At 56.3% G+C, this 24,021-nt stretch overlaps 1 protein-coding gene and 1 long non-coding RNA gene across 3 annotated transcripts in view; one reads left to right on the forward strand and one right to left on the reverse strand.

Moving 5' to 3' along the window:
* Nucleotides 1–23,221, reverse strand: part of AJAP1 (adherens junctions associated protein 1) — a 38,053-nt gene extending 14,832 nt beyond the window's left edge. For both annotated transcript variants that reach the window (XM_053963011.1, XM_053963010.1), the window contains exons 1-2: nucleotides 23,140–23,221; nucleotides 5,959–6,641 (exon numbers count right to left, since the gene is read on the reverse strand). In XM_053963011.1, coding sequence (XP_053818986.1) covers nucleotides 5,959–6,641; nucleotides 23,140–23,168 — 712 coding nt within the window. In that variant the 5' untranslated portion in view covers nucleotides 23,169–23,221. The remainder of the gene's footprint in view (nucleotides 1–5,958; nucleotides 6,642–23,139) is intronic.
* On the forward strand, nucleotides 11,482–11,973 carry LOC128798986 (uncharacterized). Its single transcript, XR_008434620.1, has 2 exons — nucleotides 11,482–11,552; nucleotides 11,661–11,973. It is a non-coding gene; the product is annotated as an uncharacterized LOC128798986 (long non-coding RNA).
* Nucleotides 23,222–24,021: the final 800 nt, after the last annotated feature.

Consider the following 24,021-nt stretch of genomic DNA (forward strand, 5'->3'; position numbering starts at 1 on the left):
GGACGAGACCTTCTGCAACGCTGGGAGCTGAGGCAGTGGTGGCAGGGCGGCGGGAGAACCTAACGATGCAATTAATCCTTGCATTTACGTAATGGGAAAGGCACAGGCAGAACAGATTGCAGGTGGCTGAGCGCTGGGAAGGATGGCAGCTCCTTGGAGCAGGACACATGGATTTTAAGAAAGGCTGGATAATTTTAGACTCCATCACACACATAAGTTGCCATATGTACCGGCACAGCAAAGTTCCTTTGCATCATGTATAAATTCTGCAGAAGCCAGGGGGATTTCAAGGGGACAGGAGATCTTTGTCTCAGTGGTGGTGATGGAGAGAGGGAAGGGACCCAACAGGTCGCTCCACGATGGTTCCCTGGGAAGCCCTATAGCAATACCTACTGCAATAAACACTACCAGGTCTTTATTCTTAATTTACAGATATATCAAATCCTTTCTATTAGGCCCTCAAAGCATGTAGGGCCATACGGAGCAAGATCAAGCAAATATCCAATCTGTGAGGGGTGAGGCACCCTTTGAGAGGGGAATGTCCTGTTAGGGACATAAAAGCACCCTGGCGGGTGAGGTGAGATGGACAGAGATGCTGCCAAGGGCAAAGCAGTGTTTTAGACACAGCCCTCAAAGCCCAAATGGATGGAGGAAGGGGACTTGGAAGATAAAATTAATATCTCATAGAGCAAAATCCTCCTCCTCCAGTGCAGGAAGCTGCCTGGCACAGGCATAACTCCCCATGAGAGCCCGTGCCCCCAGAGAGAGACCCCGGGAGCAGGGATTACGGTGCCTGGGTTTTGTTTGCTCATCTCCTCGGCAAAAGCTCCGATCCCAGCGGGTCACGGAACCCGGTGGCCGTGTAATTACACGTTATTAACCGTGGAAACAGGGAGCTGCAGGGAGGGCAGCAGCGGGAGCGCGGGGAGGGACACCAGGCACCGGCCCCTCTCACCTGCGAACGCCTCAGCCCTGCGAGGGCTCCCCCTGCCAAGGCTTTTACCAGGCAATTTGACGCAGTGACCATTTAACTGGAGGGTAATTACAGGAGAAGTATTTAATGGAGCCGAAAGTGTGTCCAAGCCTCTGCGCTTCTGCTAGTGCAGCAGAATTCCGCATGCCGCCTGCCAGGAGGGAAAGCTCTTCAAAGGCGCTCTCTGAACCCTCGGAAATGCTGAAATATCTCTGGGTTTTTCCACTCTCGTGCCGTCCGTGTGCACTCCGCTCTCACTGGGGCCTCTAAATCCCCCCAGTGTGGGGAGAGGGGCCACAGAATCCCAGCAGGCAGCACAACCCAGCTCCCGATTCCCACACCCCAGGCAAAACCCCAATCTTCTCACAGCAAGCCAATGCCAGGGCTTTTTTTTTTTTTCTTTTTTTATCTGTTATTTTAAAGACCATATATTTGCTGCTGAGATGAAAGTGCTGAGGTTTGGCCTTTCTGGCCACCTTTTGAAACGGCTCCCGGACAGCTCTGCATCAATGGAATTAATTCCATGAGAAAATCCATTCGAGACTAATGTCTTGCTACTGCAGGAGCGTGCAATGGCAGCAAACAGGAGATATAAGCTCTTAATTAAAAACAAAGAGAACCTCTATCCCCCAAGGCCTTTATTTCAACAGCTCTGGTTAGGGAGCCTGTATTTTTCATTTTCCCAATAAAAACAGCTACGAGCTGCAACTCTTTGAAGACCCTCGTCAAGGCCTTGAAGCTGCATAAAATTAGAAAAAGGAGAAAACAGCTCTATTTCATTTGAAAGGGAGAAAACTGGAGTTACTCTTACAGACCAGATATTGCTACCCCCACTTTTTGCTCTTCCCGCACTTATGCTGTGTGGATCTCCCTCTCTCAGTATCCCATCCTCATCCCTGCCACCAGTCTCCTTCCTCTGCTCTCACATGCCCTGAGCACCAGGATGCCAGTGCCTCCTCCTAAGCATTGTGGAGAAGCTGGGGCAAAGCCGCTGGGCTCAAGAGGCTTTACGGCTTCGCCAGCCATCAGAGATCACATCTGAGCCCCAAAAACCTCATGCCCTGATAAAGCTGCTTGCGGACAGAACAATTCAATCAGGAGCGTGGTGTGGCCTCCCTGCTGCCACCGCCGGCCTTTCCCAGGGGGGATCAGCCAGATTTGGCCGTAACATGAACCCACTGCTGGTTAATAGCTTGTAAGGAAAATAATTTACAAAAGCCACAAAGGTCTGAAACAGGGGAGGAGACACAGCAGAAATCTTCTTGAAAAGCCTTGTTACAGTACACAGCCAGTTCCTCTGCTGCCCAATCCACTACACCACAAACCACCTCAGCTCTGCTCCTCCCAACACCTTCTTGCTGGCAAAGCTGAGGTCAGCAAAGCTGCTTGGTTTTTCACCTGGTAGATCAGTGATCTCTCTGAAACCCAGCCCAGGCAGTGTTAGTCATCCTGAGGTGAAAATGCAGCTTTTCAGCAAAAGACCCACCAAGGTTCCTGGCAACTTCCTGGTATTTTGAGCTGGACTGATGAAAGAAAGAAAATATCTTCCCGCTGCTGCTGCTGCAAAATGTTTTTGCCAAGAAGGAAAATCCTGGAGGTTTATGCTAAAGACACTGGGACTTATCTTCTCAGGTGTTACAGCAAATATCACCGAGCAATAAATACTTGGAGATCAGCAGAGGAGAGTTCCTGGCTCACTGAGACGCACGTGGGAGGATGTGCACAGGCACGTTTGCCATCCCCACATCCCGGGGAGTGTCCCATCTCCCTCGTAGGGAGAGCTCAGCTGATGGCCACGCTCCTTTCTTGCTTCCACCATCATCCTCCACCCTTCAGGAGAACTGCAGCTGATGCACGGCCCTACAAGGGATCCTTTGGGCAGCTCCCAGGAAGGGTAATCGTGGTGCCAACCCATGAGACTCCATCCAGCTCCTTCACCTCCTCTCCATCCCCGAGCTGCAGCATCTCCCCATGCCTCGACACGGCGGATCAAAGAGGACGCTCCATCCTCACTGCCCAGGGTTTTCTTTTAAACCCATTTAATCTTTAATTAATTCCTTTGAAGCTTTTTGCATCAACTATCTCCTCGCCTCCAGCAACCCCCTACTGCACCCTCTTTCTGGAGGCAGGGTCATCACCAGCGGGAAGCAACGCCTCTGTTATTATTTATTCCTGACACACTGCTGGCTGGAGGTGGGGAGGGGCGGCCTGGGGCCACCACCAGCTCAGATCCAGCTGCCAACACCCACACGGCCCCCACCTTCCCCCAGGAGAACCCCAACCCTGGTGAAGGGGTGTCCCTGAGCACCAGCTCTGCCACAAGCTCACAGACCGCGGTGCCAAATGCGCCGCGACCGGTCATCAAATACCACTAAGAGCAGCAGACAGCACATGGAGTTTTCTGCCTTATAAAGCACTTAAAGGTTTAATTAAAGACGGCTTTATCCTAAAGCTCCTGAAAGGAGCCTCAGACAAACCAGCGAGTGCAATTCCTGCCTCGCACTGACAGCTCTGATTCATTCCACTCTTCTCTGCTTTGGCTTAGGCTGCGGGACCCGGGGATGCTCTGCCTTGGTGGAGGAGCCCAGCCCACGTGGAGAGTGCCCGGTGAAAGCTCCTTACAGCCCTTCCCACTTGCAGCAAGCTGGAATTTTAATTATTCCTCTCTTTCCCTGCTCCAGAGTAAAATGATTATGACAGCCCTGAAGAAGGAAGCACATTTTTGAAAAGCACAAGCATAAACTACGCCTGGGTGAACATCTTGCGTGCCCAGCTGATGCCAGCAGTGCTGTTCTGCGTGGCAGGGGTGGCACGGGGACAGGAACACTTGAGCCACCAGGTGACCTGAACCCCCACAGCAGCACCCACCGGGCCAGTGCATGTGCCAGCCTTTGCTCTCATCCCAAGCATTACCTGCCATCACTCCTCTGCTGCCTCTCCTGCCTATGAGACAAGTAATTCCTATTCCAGGGGAATTTTTTAAAGCTTGTTTTTGCTGTCAGCGACTCACGGAGGCATTGTTTCTGGCTTTTTTCTCTCGCTCCTCAGCGAGGAGGAAGGGGGGCGAGAGGATGATCTGACAGAGCGGAGCTGCTCCCATTGCTCATCTCAGTGAGAACTGCTGCCTCTGCTGAAGTGAAGTGGGTCTTTTTACCACCCTGTGTGCACACCAAGGATGCCACGATCCCACACAATCACCAGGGACCCAGAGGCAAAGCACAGAGGGGTACAGGGACACAGCACAGGAGGGATGTGGGGGCAGCAGCACAACAGCAGCCACCTGCGCCAACGGAATTGAGTGCAGGGGATCTGCGTGGCTCCTGGAGCCCTGGGACAGCTCTGCCAACTCCTGGAGTGACCCCAGCTCCTGCGGGTGCCACACACAGGTGGTTCCACCCTGACTCCCCCATGCATGTGCTGGGGACAGCTGAGGGACCACAGGCAGAGAGAGCAGCACCGCGCCCACCGCGGGCTCCCGTCAAGGCTCCTCACCGGACAGGGACTGGCAATGCTCACTGAGGCAAATAAACCGTACAGGCGAGTTACCTCATCCTCATTTGTAGCCATATGTTTTTCCCAGCAGAGAACAAACACTTCCAGCCGCTACAGCTTATATAACAGAGTGGAGCAGGGCTGGGAAGCTGCACGGCTTCGCACAGGCGCCGCACCAGCAAAACTGGCACGGACCCTGCTTTGAGACAGAGCCGGCTGCTCGCTCCCAAAATGCTGTCCTGAGGCACGGCAGGGGCATGGAACTCCCACTGGGAGCATACTGAGAGCTCTCTTGGATGCTCAGCCCAAGCACTGGAAGGAAAAGCGGATCTGGACCTCAGGAGCTTTTCAGTTGAGGGTGGATGAGCTGGGATCAAACAGGGCCTTTAGACCCGGGAAGAAGTTTATCGCATTCACTGCTTGAAGAGAAGTTAATTAGCAGAAACTCCAATCACGGAGAAAGCCCCTAATGAGAGCTAAAGCCTGCAGATTAAAGCAGTTGGCCCCCTGAGAGCTGCCGGGGCTGCAGCTCCCGTTGTTCTGCGGCCACGCAAGACAGCAGTGGTGGCACTGGCAGGTGGGTGGCATCACTGTCAGCTCAACTTCGCCTAAACAAGGCAGCCCACTCCAGTAAGTCCCAGAGCCCCAGCACATGCCAGGAGCCATCCTCCTACAGTTGGTGTAGGCAGAGGGTCTCCTGCAGCTGGCTGATGGCAACAAGTCCACTGGATCCCACCCTCCTGGACGGGATGATGCCACTGAGGCCAGAGGCACTGACCACAGCAGATCTGGGGAGACCAGACTGATGCTCTCATCGTGCAGAGAGCAGCAAAATCCTCAGCCTTTATCAATACTCCCTCGCTGATCTATCCAGCCAATTTCAGCGTTTTGTAAAAGGAGTGTGGGCTGGGAGTTATTTTTCAGTTATAAATAACCCCTTTAAGTCAGGAACAACATCCTGGTTGCATCGTCTCTTTTTTGCCAAGCAGGGCAGGCTGGATAAATTAATTGGGATTAAGATTAGGCCATAAAATTCCTTTTCATTTCGACTAGAAAATCGCAGTGGGCTCAAAGCAGTCGATGCACAGTGAGTAAATTCTGTAAACTATCCACCGGTATCCCACGGTTTAATATCAGCAATAACAAATATAATTTGCAATAAATGGGAAGCAGCTTTCCCATCCATGTCCACGCAGCAGCCAGCGCTGGGGGAAGGCATTGCTGTGCCGAGCGTGATGCTCAGCGCGATTACGGGAGATGGGCTGTGGATGGAGACTGTAATGGGAAAACACAGCAAGTGGCTGGAAAACGCCTCGGATAAAAGCGATAATCAGCACTGCCGTTCTCCTCCGAGCGCCTGCTTAATGTCACACTAACTCCTGTCCCGGGCAGCGCTGCCACCGGGACACTCGTGCCGCGGTGAACGCGCTGATCCAGGACCCGCCAGCCCTCCTGATGTCCCCGCCACCTCGCTGTCCCCCGGCAGACCCTACCTGTGCTGTCTCCCAGCCCACGGGGCGGGCGAGCATCCTTGCCTCCGCTGCTGTGGCCGGCGGCCGGCTCGGCGGTGCCGGTGCGGCCGGGGCTGCTGCGGGGCCCGTCCCCGCCGGGCGCGGGAGCCGCGGTGCTGGGAGGCACGCGTGGCGGCGTGGCGGCCGTGACAGAAGTGGCAGCGGCGGCAGTGGTGGCGGAGGTGGTGGCGGCGGCGGCGGCGGCGGTGGTGGTGGTGGTGGTGGCGAAGGCGCTGGGCAGCGTGCTGCTCTCCAGGGAGTCCTCCTCGCCCGTGGGGCCCCAGACGATGACCTCGGGCAGCGCCGTGGGCCGCCCGTCCCGCGGGGCGAAGCCGCGGCCGCGCAGGTGCCGCCGGCCCCTCCGGGAGCGCGGCCGGCGCAGGGGGCGGCCGGCGGGCAGGGGGGCAGCGGGGGGCGGCCGGCGGGAGCGGGGTCTCTGCAGGGGGGGCGCGGGGGCGCAGGTCCAGGGGGGGCCGGGGCGTTGCAGCTCCTCCCCGCTCGCCGTGCCCCACAGCGAGCCACGGGACAGTCTGTGCCGGAGCGCCGGCCGTGGCGAGAGCCTCCCCCCAGTGCCGGTGGCTGGGGGCTGGCAGCTGGCAAGGTCCATGGCTAGGTGGAACATGGCTATTAAAATCCAAGCATGGCTTCCGAGCGGGCAACCTGACCTGTGGACAGACAGGCACCGTGTTAGAAGGGCAGTGGGGCAACCCTGCTCTCCCTCTCAGTATGACACACCCTAGATCTCTGAGCTCAGCCACCCAAAACATCCCCCAGCTCCACGGGTATCATTGTCCTCCCTGGTTCTCCAGCCGGAGTCCCCCAAAACGGCATCATAGGGCATGCTCCACCCCCTCCCCCTGAAAACCACCACCACCAACATGGCAGGCTGAGGATCCCCACTCACAACTGTGACTTTTCAGTTGGTCTGGGAATGATAGGAATGACCTGAGGATGGGTTTTACCAGGAAACCCCCTGGAGGAGCGGTCAGTCCCTGCTTTGCCCAAACTCAGCCCTTTTGGGTGAATTATCCAAAGCAGATGGCCCAGCACAGCTCCAGCAGCACAAGCTTTCACTCCAGGGACACTGACATGCAGGGGTATCAGAGAACCCATCCCTTGCTTCCCAAGCCCACAGGCAGCATGATGAATCCGTCAAAGGGCTGGAGCAGACGTGGGCTCCTGTGTTTGCACGTGTAGCCCATCTCCCACTGTGGCAGTCACCCACGCCGCAGCAGGAACATCCTCCCACAGAGCACGGCACAACCCCTCCCACAGCGTGGAGCACCCAAGCAGAACATGACCCTGCAGCACAGGGAGGGCAGGAGGAGCAGCCCCTTTTGCTGCCCTTTCTGCCACAGAGCAGCTGGAACACCCCTGAGCTGCTGGCAGCTTCAGCAGTTAGAATTTTGCTTTCATGTCACCGTCACATCATGTTATGTCACAGCCCTCTCCCTTCCTCAGTGGCACCGCACCGAGGCTCTGCTCCCCTCATGTCTCCTCTACGATGCTGGCCCATGTAAAGTGGCAAGAAAATCTCTGACAGGCAAATTTCTGTTGCCTTCTCCCCTCCCTACACCCCTGGGGGGAAAAAAAAAAATCATGAGGCCAAAGCCCAAAAATCTTTACTCCATTTTACTTAGCTTTTACAGGAGAAAGACTTTTGTCGAACTCAGCAGGAGTTAATGAGAGCTTTACATGGCTAAACGGGCTAATCCTCTGCAGCAGCGCCCGCACAGTCCTTGGGAGCACGACAGAATGTGCATCTGGTTGACAGAAGCATTTGTACACTCCCTCTGTGCGTGAGCAAGCGAAGCTAAAGGAGCTGACCTGGATACTCCCAGGCACAGGCTTTTTCTGCTCAGAGGATCTCTGCTTTTTTCCTAATTGGGTATTTTTTCAAAGCGTAACAACATTTATTTTGGGGAGGGAGAAGGCAACGCAAGGAAAGAGCGCAGAAGGAGAAAGGGAAGAGCCAGAAACAGACAACAGAAACCAAAATAGTTCAGGCTGGGGGAGGAAGGATTTCAAGGCTTCAAAAAAACCACAAACCACCCAAACCGTGATGGTGGTGGGTTTTTTTAGAGGCCGACAGAGTGGTGGCAGCACGAAGAGTGTCCCCCACGTGCTGTAGGTAATGCTGTGCTTCCACTGGTGAGGAGCCACAAGCTCATGCTCCAGCCGGATCATCAAGCACAGACTCACCTTTGCAATGCTCAGGATCACTCCTGTAGCATGTCAGGCTTGATTTCAGCTTCTGCCCAACTCCCTAACATCACCTGAAACGTCTCCTTGCAAGGAAGGAAAGGTGCTGGGCACCTCCTGACGTGTCACTCACTCCAGGTGCCACCTCTCACACCATCTGTGCCCACCCCCAGACCTCATCCCCTTCCCAGCTCTCTGTGTTGCTCACACTCAGAACTTTTATGAACTGCTGCTGAACAGAGCAAGGGAAGATGTGCCCAGCCCAAACTCGGTGCTCGCTGCATCCCAGCCACTGCCTGGAAACTTCTGAAAGACAAAATGCCCATCCTTGGTGCTTGGAATTGGCAGCTCACAGGAAAAACAGATATTCCCCCTGCTTCCATCTCCTCCTGTCTCCTTGTGACATTTCAGGCTGCAGCGATGACAGCGTGAACTTGCAGGGGCTTGCTCCTGCAGAACGTGCCCGACATGGCTGCATCATTCATAGCAGCATCAGGAGGATGTGTGGGCAGAGGCAACACCCAACCCTTGTCTTGCCCTGGGCCATGCTGGAAATTTGTGTCCCAGCATGGCCAGGCAGTGCCGGTGACACCTAGCACCAGTGTCCCTCACTCGTGTCACTGTGGCCCAGGTCAGAGGCTCTGGCATGGGGATGGACACGGGAAGGGACACCCAGATGGAGCAGATCCCACTCTGCCCCGAGGACAGCTTGGGTCACCTTCCCACCAACGCCCCATCAAGCAATGCCACACAAGGGGCTGTCACCCCAGGAGTGTCCTCCTAGCCACCACGCTGGCTGGCATGTCCCCAGGAGACGGCTTCAGGGACAGAAGCAGCCAGTCCGGTTACCTCGGAGGAATTTTGCGTGGCATGCGATCTTCTGAGGGCTTTGCAACAACAGATAAGAGCAAGTGTCCTTCAGAATAAATAGCAGCGTGTAGGAGTTGCCGTTGTCCTGGCAACGCAGCGTGATGTGCCCGGCGCGGCGGCGGGGATGGATGCGGCAGCGCGCGGCGCGGCCAGAGGCAGGACCACCCGGCCCTCCCCTGCCTCCCCCATCCCCGCCCCACACCAGCACCCTGCCAAGGCTGGCAGCGGGAGTGACACGTCCTGAAGGACACGCAGGGCGCGGGGATACATCTCGCCCGGATCTCCTGCCGCCTTGTCCTTGCCCCAGAAAACCCGGGCTGTCCCAGGAGAGCCCGCTGCGGCTGGCACAGCACGGCCCGGCCCGGCACGGCGCCCCGGGAGTCCCCGCGCCTCCGCCTCCCTGTCACCCGAACAGGCAGGAGAGCGCCGCGAGCCTCTCGGGAGCGCCAGCGCAAAGTCACCGCTGCTCGGAGGCCGGGAGGGCGTTCCTGCTTTGCCGAGACATCAAACAGCTCAAACACCTCTCCAACGGCACGAGCTGCTCCTCAGGGACAGCAGTGGTGCTCCCAGTGCATGGGATAGCTCCCTAACTGCGCCCAGAGAGGGGCTCTGGCGTAGGGAAGGGAACACATCATCCAGACCCACACATAGCATCCATCTCCTTCAGTTGGGGGCACAGAGCCAGCCCTGGCTGGAGGTACATGTGGGCTGGAGGGATGTATCAGGCAGGGCTGTGGTTATGCTCCTCACTCGGGAATCAGGGCTTTCCTCACCCCCCTACAAGCACACACAATGTATTTTGCAAAGAAATTTGAGGAGCGTGGGCAATTTTCACGTTACTTCTTTTCCCATCTTGGAGGTGAATGGGAATGTTATCCCAAAATACTGTTCAAACTCCAGGAAAAACTCAATAAAACTCTGAAACTGGGTTAGATAAAGAAACACAGAGTTGATATACTTGAGAAAATGAAACCCTGTCCTTGATCTCCTCATCCAAGGCCTTGGCTCCCACCAGCCACAAATCCGCTCCCTTGGCTCCGTGGACGGTGAGGCGGCCGCGCTCGCGCACGGGAAATGGAACTCCTACAAGTACTTACCTGCAACAAGCACGAGAGCAGGTTTCAAGAAAACAGCTGTGCTAATGACACAGATCAGGCACACCAGGCACTCCGGGACAATTTCCTGAGCCCATCCCAGTTCCAAAGGTGACAGAACAGTGGATGTTGCACTGGAGCCGCCACAGCCTCCCCACCCAAGGCACCTTTCAGAGCCCTCCCCTGTATGAAACCCCTTCCAGGTGCAGCTGTGTGCTTTGAAGAGTAGGACAGTTGGCACTTGAGAGAGAGATTAATTTCAAGGATGCTGGAGGACACCACGGTCCTCGGCAGTGGGGAAGAGGCTGCCATGGAACTTGGCTGCTCCCACCACTGCAGACACGGTACCAACCTCCATGTGCAGGGAGGGAAAGCAGGAGCATCCAGCATGGAGCGGGACAGAACAACCCCTGCCCCAGGCCTGGGAACCCTCAGGGATGGCAGTACCTCAGGTAACCCTGATACTGCAGACAGGACATGGATTAATCCAGAGCACCTGCTGTGCTCCCAGAAACCCCGGCTCTGGTAATGTGTCTGAAAATTAACTGGGATCACGGCTCTGACAAACATCAAAACACCACCCGTCAGCACTAACCCACTTCCCCAAAGCCTCAAAGGCTCACTTGAGTGCAGTCCCTTTCATAAGGTCCTTTTTTGCTCTCCAGCATCAGCCCCTTTCTCCTGTGCCTGTGGAGACACTTCACAGGAGCATTAACTGTAGAATAGGCTGTTTTTTAATGCAGAATTATACAAATGGAGCCATTCTTCCATTTCACGCCTCCTGTTAGGTAATCTATCGGTATTGCACAGGGAATCAAGGTTATGTCCTTGTTGGGGTGATTTACGAACTCTGAGCATTTCATATCTCTAAACACCAAGCGAGGCAGGGACAGAAATATTCCTGTGAATGCCTGGAGCAGGAGCAGGAGCCGTGGTCAGAGAGTTGGGGTGATGTTTTCTTGACCCAGGCAAGATAAGGCAGGAAAGCAGGCACCACGCTCTGGGAAAAGCATCCTTGGCAGCACAGCTGTATGTCCTACAAAGGCATTCGGAGTGGGGCAGGTTAGGAGAGTACATGCAGGAACTCAGTGGCTCCATACGGAATAGAACGAGGCCGCTGCATCCCAGTGGGTGACTTTCACACCGGAGCAGGAAGAAGAGGGGAAAACTTCAGTGGCAGATACTTGGCCCGTGACTGTGTGTCCTCGCCGAGGTGGGGACTGCAGGCACCGCCGCAGCCTCTCTCCTCTCCATCCCGCTGTCCTGTGTGATGATCCCTGCAGTGCACTGACTGTCCTTTGTTGTCACACTACCAACCATCACCATGGAAATGGAGCACCGCCACTCTGCACTCTGGGCTGGACCGGGACTCTCCCCAGGGCTGGGAAGAGGGGAGATGCACCATCCCAGGTGAGGGCGGCATGGATGAGTGCCAAAAGGCATGTGGCAAGTTATGACATAGGTGACCGTGTGGACCACTCCCACCTGGTGTCCACCATGTCCCACCCCACATTCCAGGCATCAGCAGCACCATGGAGACGTCTCTCCTGAGCCGTGTTCTGCTACGGGATGAGTTTTTCTGATCCGAGACGCAATGGGAACTGGGAACATACAACACACTGTACCATCTGCAGCCCCAACCTCTTCCCAGATAATTATAAATTTGTGAAAATATGGCTGCCAAGCTCTTTAAAGCCAGGAATGGGACTTAAGGCACAAAGGCTGACACACAGTAGCACCTAAGTAAATTAAATGTGCCACATCACTACCTATCTATATTACAGTCCTGAGCTTCAGGATTACCTACTAATAAAAGTGATATTTAAAACAAGTCCTAAGTTCCTCCGCTGCCCCCTTCTCCCCACAAGTAATTAAACTGACGCCACTTCCCGCAGCGGAGGGGATGGGATTTATCATGGAGGGAAATCAGCAGAGGGTGAAATAGGTTGAATCCTCCCCGCCACGCTGCTGCGGCCAGGCAGACAGCAAACACCCATTTCCCTGGGAAAATGGGGCAGAAAGAGCTTGGGTGGGGCTGGGAAGCCACGGGTCCCCCCAGGATGGAAATGCCAAGATAGAGGCAGCTGGAGCATCCCTGGCTGTGCTTGGGGAGTCGTGAGAGGGGGGCAGGAGGGCGGCCGTGGCGGGGGGGAGCCACTCGCTCTTCTGCCTCTGCCTTGAGCTCACCCAGCTGCAAATAAACAATTTTACCATTTGAATAGCCGCGAGTGCGGAAGGCATAATTAATACCCAGCGGTACCATCAGCCAATGTGCTGATGCGGGAGGTGCAGCCCCTGCCAGCGCCGTCAGCGCACAGCTTTGGCTCCGCAGCGCTCGGCCCCGGCTGCTCGCGCCTCCAGGCCCGTCCTTCGCCAGAGGCAGAGGAAGGGCAAAGCCCCAGTGCAGGTACCTGGGGCTGGTGCTGGAGCCCACCAGCGCAGGACCTCTCCGGTGCATCCCACACCCACACCACGGGAAGAGTCAGGACGTGGCAGAGCAATGTGGGGAAGAGAGAAAAGGAGCGGGCAGAGAGCAGGCCTGCGTGGCATCGCTGCGAAGGCAAGAGCTGTGCCCAGTTGCTGCCAAAGTTGAGACGATGTTTAACCCTGAGTTTCAAGTTCAGTTCCCATTTTCAAATATTTTAAAAGACACTGACAGGACAAAAGGCCCAGTGCCTCCAGCCAGTCTGAGGATGAGTGTGAGAGCTAACACAGTGAGCTGGCCAACACTGTCCATTATGGTCAGCCTAGCTTAGCTTGCTCTAGAGAGGGCAGGACATCTGCTTGAGAGACTTTTCTCTGGTCTTCAGGGATTATTTCAGACAGGATTTGAAAAGTGCCAGGGTGGGAAGCCCAGAAGTTTGCATGCATCTTCAGACAAAAACATGTCTCTTAAAACTTTCTGTGCAAGACCAGTGCTTGGTAATTTACCTGCTACCGCTGTGGCAGCAGCAGCTCTGTGCCTAGTCTGGCTCCCCTGGGAACCTCAGAGTTCTGCAGGCTCATCTGCCAATGTGGCGAGACAGGTCCCAGCCAAGCCAGGGGATGAACTGCCTCGAGTGCTCCCCAAGGGGGTCAACACAGTGGCAAGCTCAGGCCCTGCATCCCAGGGTACTGCTGGAGCATCCCTCCTGGCAGGGCAGAGTGTGGGTGCTCCTGGAGCATCCCTCCCAGTGGGCATGGGGCAAGTACCACTGGAATATCTTCTACCAGCAGCACAGCCTGGGTACCACCAGAGCATCCCCCACAGTGGGCATAGCTTGGATACCACTGGAGCATCTCCTGTAATAGGCACAGCTGGGGTACCACCAGAGCATCCCCCTCAGTGGGCACAGCTCAGATACTACCAGAGCACCCCTCACAGCACACACAGTGTGGGTACCACCAGAGCATCCCCCTCAGCACAGTGTGGGCACCACTGGAGCATCCCCCTCAGCACACGCAGTTTGGGCACCACTGGAGCATCCCCCTCAGCACAGTGTGGGTACCACTGGAGCATCCCCCTCAGCACAGTGTGGGTACCACTGGAGCATCCCTCCCAGCAAACATGGGGTGGGCACCACTGGAGCATCCCCTCCCAGCACAGTGTGGGTACCACTGGAGCATCCCCCTCAGCACAGTGTGGGTACCACTGGAGCATCCCCCTCAGCACACACAGTGTGGGTACCACTGGAGCATCCCCTTCAGCACAGTGTGGGTACCACTGGAGCATCCCCTCCCAGCACAGTGTGGGTACCACTGGAGCATCCCTCCCAGCAAACATGGGGTGGGCACCACCAGAGCATCCCTCCCAGCAAACACAGTGATGGTACTGCTGGAGCATCCCTCCCAGCAAACACAGCACGGCCGTCGCTTCCCCCACCGCCGCCCGGCCGCCCCAGCCAGCAAACACTGTGTGCATTTAGCGTGGCAGGGCCGGACAGTGGGGTGTTTCATCAACCCAGCAGCGATAACACTCGGCTTTTGTCCCTCCCGGATAAAGGGGGTTTGTGAGCACTGGCTTTCCAGCCCAAACTGGCACCTGTCGCCAACTTACCCCACTCATCCCCCCCTTCGAGTTCCGCACCAGTGCTGGGGATCAGGCAGCAGCAAGAGCTCCAGCTCAGACACAACTTGCTGGGAACTTTCAGATTTTCAGATCCACCAAAATCTTGTCGAAGAGCCACAGTCTCAAGCTCTGCTCTTGCTGATATTAAAAACAGTCCATAAACCTAAGGAAATCAGGGCTTTCCCCCTCATTTTAGCTTCTACTGAAACCTCTCGTGTGTTCCAGCTCCTCATGCACACCACAGAATTGCTGCCCAGACTTTACGTGCTCTTGGTGACCTGGCACACAAGATGGCGCCGCCCTCTCCCATCCCCATCACAGCAGTGGGAAACACTCCCCCATGGACCAAAATCAGTCTGCTGAGGGAGCAGGACTGCCACATACATAGATAGAAGCACATTAAAACCAGAGCTTAGAGATCATCCCTGGTGTTAGTTAATGCTGCCCACAATAAATAAGGCCAGCAGCTGAGCTGAGTGGCTCCCTGCTGTGGACACAGGCACAGGCAGGACAGTGCACTTCCCCTCAGCTGCCATCCAAGGAATTTCTCCTTTCCCTGCTTTGCTCATGAATTTTCTTCCATTGCCACACATCTGCCTCCTGTACAATCAACTGCAGGATGATCAGGCCTCCCCCTTGGATAAAAGGACAGCATTGGCGTGTCCAAGCAGGATGCAATGCCTGGTGCTGTTGGATAGGATGGGATGAGATGGAATGGGATGGCATGGCGTGGCATGGCAGAAGCAAGGCTCTTCCCACCAGGATGGCAATAGTCCTGCCAGATCCCAGACTGGAGCTGGAGCCTTATGAGGGGTTTTGTTCCTCTGAATACATACCCACAAGGTGATTCCAAGAGATAGCAACTGAGTCAACCCAGCCCTTAGCTCTGAAGGACCTACAGCGAGGAAAACCATGGCACAAATCTACGGCTTATGCTGTCCTTTAACCCCAGCACTATCCAGATAAATAACCCAGCACTGATCGTATTTTCTAAATGAATGTGCTCAAGCATGTCATTACAATGAAAGCAGGAAACGCTTTGATCTAAAAAAAAATAAGTTGGCTCAATACATCTAAAGTAGCAGCTTAACAAGCTTTAAAACAAAACAATTAAAAGAGGTCTGTGGTGCCTTTGTAACACAATGTGTCTTCGCGGGAGCTGCGCATCAGAGCCCGCTGTGGTATCCGTATCAACGGGAAACGCCTCCAACCATGGAACACATCCAGGGAGAAAATACCTCATAATGGGATTTTTAATGATGACCTCACAAAGTGCTCCACTTTCCCAGGAGCAAAGACAACCGTTGACCTGCTGGAAGTATCTGGATGACCAGCACAGGGCCCAGCCAAGCCTTCCCCATGGCAGAGGCTGGATGTCCACACAGGGAAGTCCAGCTAACTCAGGTCTTTCCTCCAGCACCACAGTCTCCGGGTGGAGCTGCTCTCAATTCGCCCTGCAGTGACTGAGATCCAAACCTGTCTTTCTCTGGGAAGTCCCCGGCAGCCCAGAGATGCACAGCCTGCCTGGAAATCTCAGCAGTCATCCTCAAGAATGAACACAGGGAACACGTCAATAATTTCAAAAGCTCCATAAACTCTAACAGAAATGGAGAAGATGAGAGGAATGAAGACTCTGAAAGCAGAAAGAGGAACAGATGGCTTTTATGGAGCAAGAAATACAATAGAAAAAAAATGGAGCAGCAGAGCTCTCTTTGAAGGTGTGAAACATCACTAGGGAAGCCTAGAGAAAGCCAGGGCCCAGGAGCTGGGAGCTCAGTGCAGGGCACTGCATTGCCCAGCCAAGGCTCTGGCTGGTGGTCCTGGGGAGCTCCCGGCCTCCCTGGCTCCTGAGGCAGCACTGGCTCTGCCCAGCCCCACCATAGGGACATCCCGCTGCCAGAGAAGGGTCAGCGTGACACGCAGCATGGAGAAAGAACAGCCCAAAAAGATGATGAAAAAGCCAAGCTAAAATAGAAAGCAAAGGCAGCAGGAATGAACTGCGGGGCAAAGACTCTTGATCCTGTCACAGAAAGTTCTAAATCCCTTTTAGCACCAAGCAATTTCTTTTCCACGGAGAAGAGCCATTCTCCCTGCCATGGCCATCTGACTGTACACACAGCAACCAGGCAGCTCACAGGCTCTCCCACTGCAGCCATGGCAAAATCCTGATGGATCAAAGTGACAATGAGAATTTGCCTCCAGCACCTCAAGAACACTATGCCATTGGGGGGCACAGCCCCTCAAAGCCCAGCTGCCAGTGTGTCAGGGATCATGTGCTCTGCATCTCATTAAAAAAAAAACAATAATCCCCTTTGCAAGAGAGATTAAACTTTTGCAGCATTATCTCCAATGGGTTGGCAGCAGGGGATGACCTCCTGTATCCCTTAGTATCTCAACTTCCTTCAAAGGCACCTGTGCCAGCAGCCTTACTTCCACCCTCATCCATCAAAATTAGCAAAATTGATTTTGCCAGAGAATATGTCACTTTGACAGGAACCCAGAGTAAGTCCTGAGTGTGTCACGTCAGATGTTGCTAAAGTAGAGCCTTTTACAAGGACAAGAAACAAGAAGATGAATAACTCATCCTTATCCTTTCCATGAAAAACTTCGTAAGAAAACCCATGAATGACAGATACTTGTAGAAAAAAGGTTGATTCATTTTTGGAGTTCTTTCTAAAATAACACTTGCCGGCATCTGGAACGGTCACACTTTCCCTACGTAAACGCCCCGCCGCTGCAGACTCAGCCAAGCTTTGGCTCTGGCCAGAAAGAGGCAGAGCCAACCACGCTCCCGGCGGGATGTGCGGCTTCATCTCCTGGCATTCATCACCCACGTTCCGGTGGGTCCTTAAGTGGATGTCCTCGTCCATGTCAATTAACTGATGCTTCATTACTCGAGTCCTGCAAAGGGAGCGGAGATGCTATCGCAGGCTCCGGGAGCAGGGCCGGGGTCACGCACGGGACTCCGGCAATTACGGAACGCGTCCCTGAGGAAGCCACGTGTGCTTGTGCTTGCTAGGCAGGCAATTCCCAGAGGGGACAACCTGGGCTGCCCCCGACCTTGTCACATCTTCAACCTGAATGGCGTGCAGTCAAGTGGCAACATCAATTAGCGGCATTTGCTCTCACCGGCGCCTCGAACGCTGCTGCTGAGCAGTGAGTCCCCAGCCTTGCCACGCTGAGCACAGCAGCTCTACACAGCTCCTCAGCTGGTATCACACAGCCACATTCCCCATTTATATGGCTGTAAAACACAGCTGGAGTTTCTCCTGACCATCCCAGGATGCTGCAGGAGGCACAGCCAAAACCCTCATGGACAGAAGCCATCGATTCCCGCCGAGCTGTAGCTGAAAGCCACAAATCCGCTCTCCTGTGAGGCACAGCACGGTCCCTCACACGGTGTGTGCTGTGCTGCTGTTGTCCTGCGGCACACGGTCACCTCTGTGCCAGCACATTCCCATCTCCATCATTCTCTTGTGCTAGAGCACGTGCCCTCTGGTGAGCTCCAGTTTTTCCACCTCAATCATCCAGACTTGCCTCTTGAAGGAAGCACCTCGCCTCTCCCAGGCTATGTGTTGTTTTTGAAGCAGCTTCTGCTCAGCCTTTATTTGGAACTCAGTGGAGCTGGAAGTGCTGGCATTACAGCCAGGCCAGCAAAGCTTCACCGCTCCTGCCTCGCCACAGCTAAGCCTCATCCCATGGATGCTTCAGCCAGGGTCCGGAGCAGCTCCGCAGCCAAGGCGCTGCTTCTCCTCCCTGCCAGCTTCTGCAGCAGGAGCTCAAGAGTCCTTTCCATACCCACAGAGATGCTTTGCCAGGGAACAGCTTCTGCTCCCAATGGCTCTGGCTGGTGGGGACACAGCAGCCATTGGCAAAGAGGACACAGTGCCCCTGGGATGCTCCAGCACTGCCAGAAAAGCGGAGCTGCTGAGAAAGACCTTCAGAGCAAACTTCAACAAAAATCGTCGCATGTCAAAGCGTATCTCCTGCCTACACATCATTTCCAAGTCACAAGGAGACATTTTGCAGATTGGAGTTGGAAATGAGCACTTTGTGAATGACTGGCTTTATTTATTTTTATAAGTCCTGAGGCGAGTCCCTGTGGGTGTTTGGCCCCCTGCCCCAGGCACCCAGCGCCTGCTGACCCCACCCCTGCTCATCTCCATGGAGCTGCTCATCCACCTCCAACCAAGCTGGGTTGTTCCTCCTTTTCTCGGTGTTGCTTGGGACCGTAAATGCCAAATCACTCAGCACTGCTGGGAGGGCACTCCCACACAGCTGCACTTGGGGCACATCTCCACCCTGCTCCCTGAACATCACACCCAACATCCCTGGCCCCATGTGAGCACCCACTGCACAGCACCCAGCCCTGCCACCACACCACAGGCAGTGTGGGCGCTTTGCCTCCACCTTGGGCAGAGTTTAAGGAGCACTGGGGGGCGATGGAGCCAAAATGCCCATGGGTCCCCACCGTGTCCCCAGTGAAGGAGCTCAGCGCTGCACTGAACGGAAGCTTTAGTGCGCTTCGCCTTGCAGAGCCGCTGAGGCCAGAGAAAGCAACTGATAAACCCAGAAAGCTGAAGAGATTCAGCAGCAGACAAAACCTCATTTCACAACGAATCCTCATAAAACCAAATTAATGTTGAAAGATGAAGGCAGGTAAACCTCCCACAGTTAAGTTCAGGCCACTGAGACTCAGTTTAAATCTCTCAGCAGTTCTGATTTAATCAATGCATTTCCAAGTGAAATTAGATGAAGTACATCTCCATCACAGGAAATTATATAAGCTATCAAAGTCTGTAGGTGCAAGTCCCAGTAAGAAGAGTCACAAGAAATATTCATATCGACTCAAATTCCATTTTTAAGGAGTCACTTCAGGTCCAAAGTTTAACATTCTTTTAGTGAAAAAAAAATCACTCTGATGAAAACAGTGAGCCAAGGCAAGGAAGGGCCAAGCAGCAGGTTTGGGAACAGCCCTGCATAACCCACGGTGACTGCTGGGATGCTGGCCTAAGCCAGGAACCCCCTCCCAGCAGCACCACCCAACGTGGGAGGGAGGGAGGGAGGGAAGGAAGATGGAAGGGAGGAAAGTTGGAAGGCAGAACAGAAGTAAAACCTCTTTGTTTAAAGGAGGGGGTGAAAGCACCAACAATGTCACACCATCCACTGATCCCACCCAACACACTCAGCCTCCGGGAATTATCCTGGTAGAAGAGTATTGCTATCAAACCCATACTCTGTTGGGCTTGAACTGCTGTTGCCTACTTGGTCACCCTCAAGGAGAACAACAGGCACCACAAGCCAGAGCAGAGCAGCTCCTGCTCCTCCTGCTCAGCACACTGAGCTTCCAATAATCTTGGTAATCTTTCCTCCCAGCCCTTCTCCCATTAGCTATATTCAAAAGCTGAGGCACGCATACATTTTCATAATAAACCTCAGACCTGCTGGAAGTTCCGTGCCTTATTCACACACTGTGGAGCTGCCCTTGGGAGCCACCTGCAGCGCTCACCGCTGCCCCGTATCCATCCATACCTATGGACACTGAGGTAAACAAGGCATGCTGGGACAGCCTGAGGATCAGGTTGGGTGAGGGAAGGTGGGAACACAGTTGGAGATCTGTCCTCTGCCTGGCTGCCCTTCCCTGTTACAGGCTGGGCTCTGAAGGAACATTAGCAACTCCTTTCCAGCAGATGACCACTATGTACGGCAGAGCCAAGCCGTGGTGCTCCGGCCCCGGGAGCAGCTGGGCCGGCAGCTTGCCCGTCCCGTGTCCCGCCTGCCGAAGGCTGGCACAGCAGTTGCCACACGGGGCAGCCCCCAAGCATCCCGGGCAAGTGACAGCACCGCAACTCCCACCTGCCACCCCACTGGGGACACCACAACGACAAGGCGGTGGCTCCGGTGTAATTAGAACAATTATTCACGCTCTGGGAAGTGGCTGCCCAAGCCCTGCGCCGCTCCCCTCGCCTCATCTGGGAAATTGCTGCCAGCATGGAGGTACAAACTGCTGCATAAAAGTGCAGTTTATTCAAGCATTATTGTGCCTGTTAAGTATCATAGCCAGTGACACCAGATGAATTTCTGTGGCAATCAATCCACCCGGGAGCAGCAAGCTCAGCCCCTGTGTGGATGCAGGATGAGTAAGGACTCCTCAGTGGAGGCCATTAACTCCCACTGCTTACTGCTCTCATTACTTCCCAGACTGCAAGGCTTGCATCTTTGACGAGCGGCTGAATCTACATTTGACAGTGTGAACCTGATGAGTGAAATTCATGGAAAATGTTTGCTTTGGCAGTAAGTACAAGGCCCATAAAGTTTCCACGGAGCCAATATGCAAGGATGTATGCTTTTAATGAGTTGTTTTATACAATCGCCGAGAAATTGCAAACGGTGGTTTTACTCCTACTGCAAATCACTCCAGAGCTCAATGCTGTAAAAACCGTGGCATATTGTTTAAAACATTATATTCATAGCTATGGAGGGGAAGTCCTCGGCAGTGCTGGAAGCCTGGCACGCTGCAGGAAGCTGCCGTGCCCTCGCAGGCGGGCGCAGGCACTGACGCAGGCGTGTGCACGCACACGTATGTCTGTGCACACTCGGGGAGTGACAGAGCCACTGCCACCTCCCAAAAGAACAGATTTCGCCCCGCAACACCCACACCTGCCAAGAGCAGAGCGGGGCTGGAGCATCGCTGGGACCTCGCAGGGGCTTTCAGGGCAGCGCTGCTCGCTCAGCTCCGCTCCGAACCGGGGAGCGGCAGCTCCCCTTCTCAGGAACCGAATAATTCTGAGAATGCAGTTGCACAGGTCCTGCCCTGCCCGGCAGAGGAGCGCAGCTCACCGCGAGGTCAGGAAATGCCACCGCCCCGGGCGAAAGGGATCCGACTTGAAAGGAGCAGCACGGTACCATCTCCCCGCCGCAGGCAGCCGCTCCAGGCACAGGCTGCGCGGGGTGAAACGGGCGCTGCAAAGCTCCACTGTTTCTCCTGAAGCTATTTTTCTAGTAGTCGTCGAGAAAATGAGGAGAAATGACATGGGAAATGTCAGAAATAAAGCCAGAAGCAATTAGAGTAAGAGAGAAGGGAGAGCAGCAGGCAAGGTTAGCAGTAAAGTTATCTCTTATTAAAAATAAAACACGGAGGGACTGGAAGCTGATGAGGTGGCAGAAAGGACAGCGTGGTGCTGGGGATCCAGGATGCACAGCACAGAAATTCGTAAGGCGAATGAATCGAGGAGGGAAGCAAGCAGAGGGCTCCTGTTTCCATTGCTAAACTCTCCTCAAAAATAACAAAGCAGAGGGCGTCCTCCGTTCCCAGGATTACAGCCTTCTGCCGCGCCAGCCTTGGGAAACGGCCCTCCAGCTCCACTGGGCTTTCACCTGACACGAAATAAATCCAAACGCGTGGCACCCTGAGAAAACCCTGGGGTGCTTTCGCCGGGAGGAATTCCTAAGGTCACTACATCACCACAGACTCTGTCCTTCCCACACACAGCAGCGCATCCTCGGCTGACGGATGGACAGACATCTCCAGCGGCAGCGTGAAGGTGCTCGTGTGCCCGGGCTGTCGGGGTGCACCAGCCAGAGGCACGGGACAAAGAAGGGGGGCATTGGAAGCCAGCTCACCACGTGCCTCTGGAATATGCGGCGCGGCACGGGAGTGTAAAAGAGAGGCCAAGGGCCTCCCCCAGCTGCTCAGCACAGACAAAACCTCAGTTCAGGTTTCACCCTCCAGGACTCCATCCACAGCCCGGACAGAGGGACAAAGCCTCCAGCGATTCCCACGGGTGGCGGACAAAGGCTTCTCGCATCACCACTCTCTCTCCGTGGATTCGGGGGCCCCTGCCTGCCTCCCTCCGTGCCCCCAAGCTGCAGCCATGTTCTGCCAGAGCGCAGGGGCGCGGGGGGCGGCGCGGGCTGATGGGCTCCCCGAGGTGCTGCGTGGGGTAGGGCTGGCGGTGGGGGCTACACCCACCATCCGCTCACCCCGCAGCTCCCCTGCCCACACAGTCCTGCTCCCCAGGGAGCAGCCACAGGCCCCGCTGCGAGCTGCGGGAGTGGGGCGGCCGCTCGGGACTCCTCGCCTTGCGACCCCTCTCCCCAGCAGCAGGTGATGTGCCGCATCCACCGTCCTGCTCGGTGGAGGGACGTTTGGAGTTTGACCCCTGCCCAACACAACCACTAAATCCCAGGGCTTTCCAAATACAAAACCGGGTTGTGGAGAACAAAACAGATCGTGCATTTCACTTTTCCTTAGGGTCTCACTTGTTTAACCCGCTGCTGCTTTCACTCGATTCCACTGAGATGGGCTCAAACCACCAAAACCCAGGTACTACTGGGGCTCCGGGGCCGCACACAGGCAGGGGCCGGGGCCAGGGCTTTCCAGCCACAGCACCATGGAAATAACAAGATTTCGGCTCAGATGACTTCGCAGCGGTAATGAAAATGTGTTACGTAACACTTTGCCTCCGTCTCCTCTGCTTTGCAATTCTCGATTAATCTCCCAAACACATCCATCCATTTATCCGTCCATCCATCCATCCATCTATCCGTCCATCCATCCATCTGCCCGCACCCCGGATGCCCCCCCAGCCCCTTCCCCTAAGCGGCCCCCGCCGGGGCGGCCAGGGGAGACTGAGCAGCCGGCGAGGGGACGCTGACCGCGGATTCATCTCCTGGGCAGGGCGGGCGAGCGGGGCGGGGGAACCGGGTGGGGGGAGCCCGGCACCGCGCGGAGCGCGGACCGGCCGCCTCCCCGGGCGCCGGCAGCCGCCGGCTGCACCGAGCGCTTCCCGCTCCGCTTCACACACCGCTCTTCATCCCGCACCCCGCTCCGCTCCCCAGCCCTCTCCCCGCTCCAAGTTCATGGTTTAACTCCGCCGCTCCCCGAGCGCTCCCGGCGGCGGGATGCCCTAAGCGCTGGCCCGCGGGGCCATCGCTCCCCGGTCCTACCTGCTTCCCGGGAGCCGTCGCATCCACATCGTCACGTCTCGGCCCGGCCCGGCCCGGCCCGGCGGGGCTCAGCGCCTCAGCGCTCCATCCGGGCGCGCCGCCCCGCGCCCGCGGCGGCGCTCAGCGGCGGGGCAGGCGGCGGCCGGCGGGGCGGGCATGCCCGGCGGCGGCGGCGAGGACGGGGGTCTGTGCTCCGGTGCTCCGGCCCCTCAGCGCCGGCGGGGCAGCTGCGCGCCCGCGGAGGCTGCGCGCCCCATGCGCGGCTCGGTGCGGCTCGGCGCGGCGCGGTGCGGTTCACCGGGGCTCGGCTCGGCTCGGCTCGGCTCGGCTCGGCGCGGCGGGGCTGGGCGCGCGCGCGTCTCTGCGCGCACCCGCGGGGCGGGGGCGGGGGGCCGCGGCGCGGGGAAGTTGCGCGGGGCGGAGGCGGGGGCGGAGCGCGGCCCCTCCGCGCCGCGGCCGAGCGGGGGTGGACCCGGCTCGGCACCTGCACCCAGACCCGGTTGCGACTCCGTTGGGGATCGCCGGGCAGTGCCAGGATCCCGCCGGGGAACGGCCCGTCCCTCCTCGGGACGCCGACTCCGGCAGCCGCTTCCCCCGCTGGAGAGCTTCTTTCCCCGGACCCCGCTCGCAGCCGCTCGCCGGCGGCCCCGGGGAGCGAAGCCCCGGCTCCGCCGCTGGGCACTGGCCCAGCAGCTCCGCACCCCGGGACCGCGGTGTCGCCGCGCGGAGCCGCGGTGTCCCGTACAGCCCGTCCCCGCCCAGCGGGCAGCAGGGGAGTGCGGGTTCAGTCCGTGCTTTGCGGGCAGGGCGAGGGGTCCCCCGCAGTTCGGCAGCCCCGGGGAGCCCCGGCCCGCTGCCCGGTGGAGCGGGCCCGGCTGTTTC

Source organism: Vidua chalybeata, chromosome 22 (assembly GCF_026979565.1).
Source record: "Vidua chalybeata isolate OUT-0048 chromosome 22, bVidCha1 merged haplotype, whole genome shotgun sequence".
NCBI lineage: Eukaryota > Metazoa > Chordata > Aves > Passeriformes > Viduidae > Vidua > Vidua chalybeata.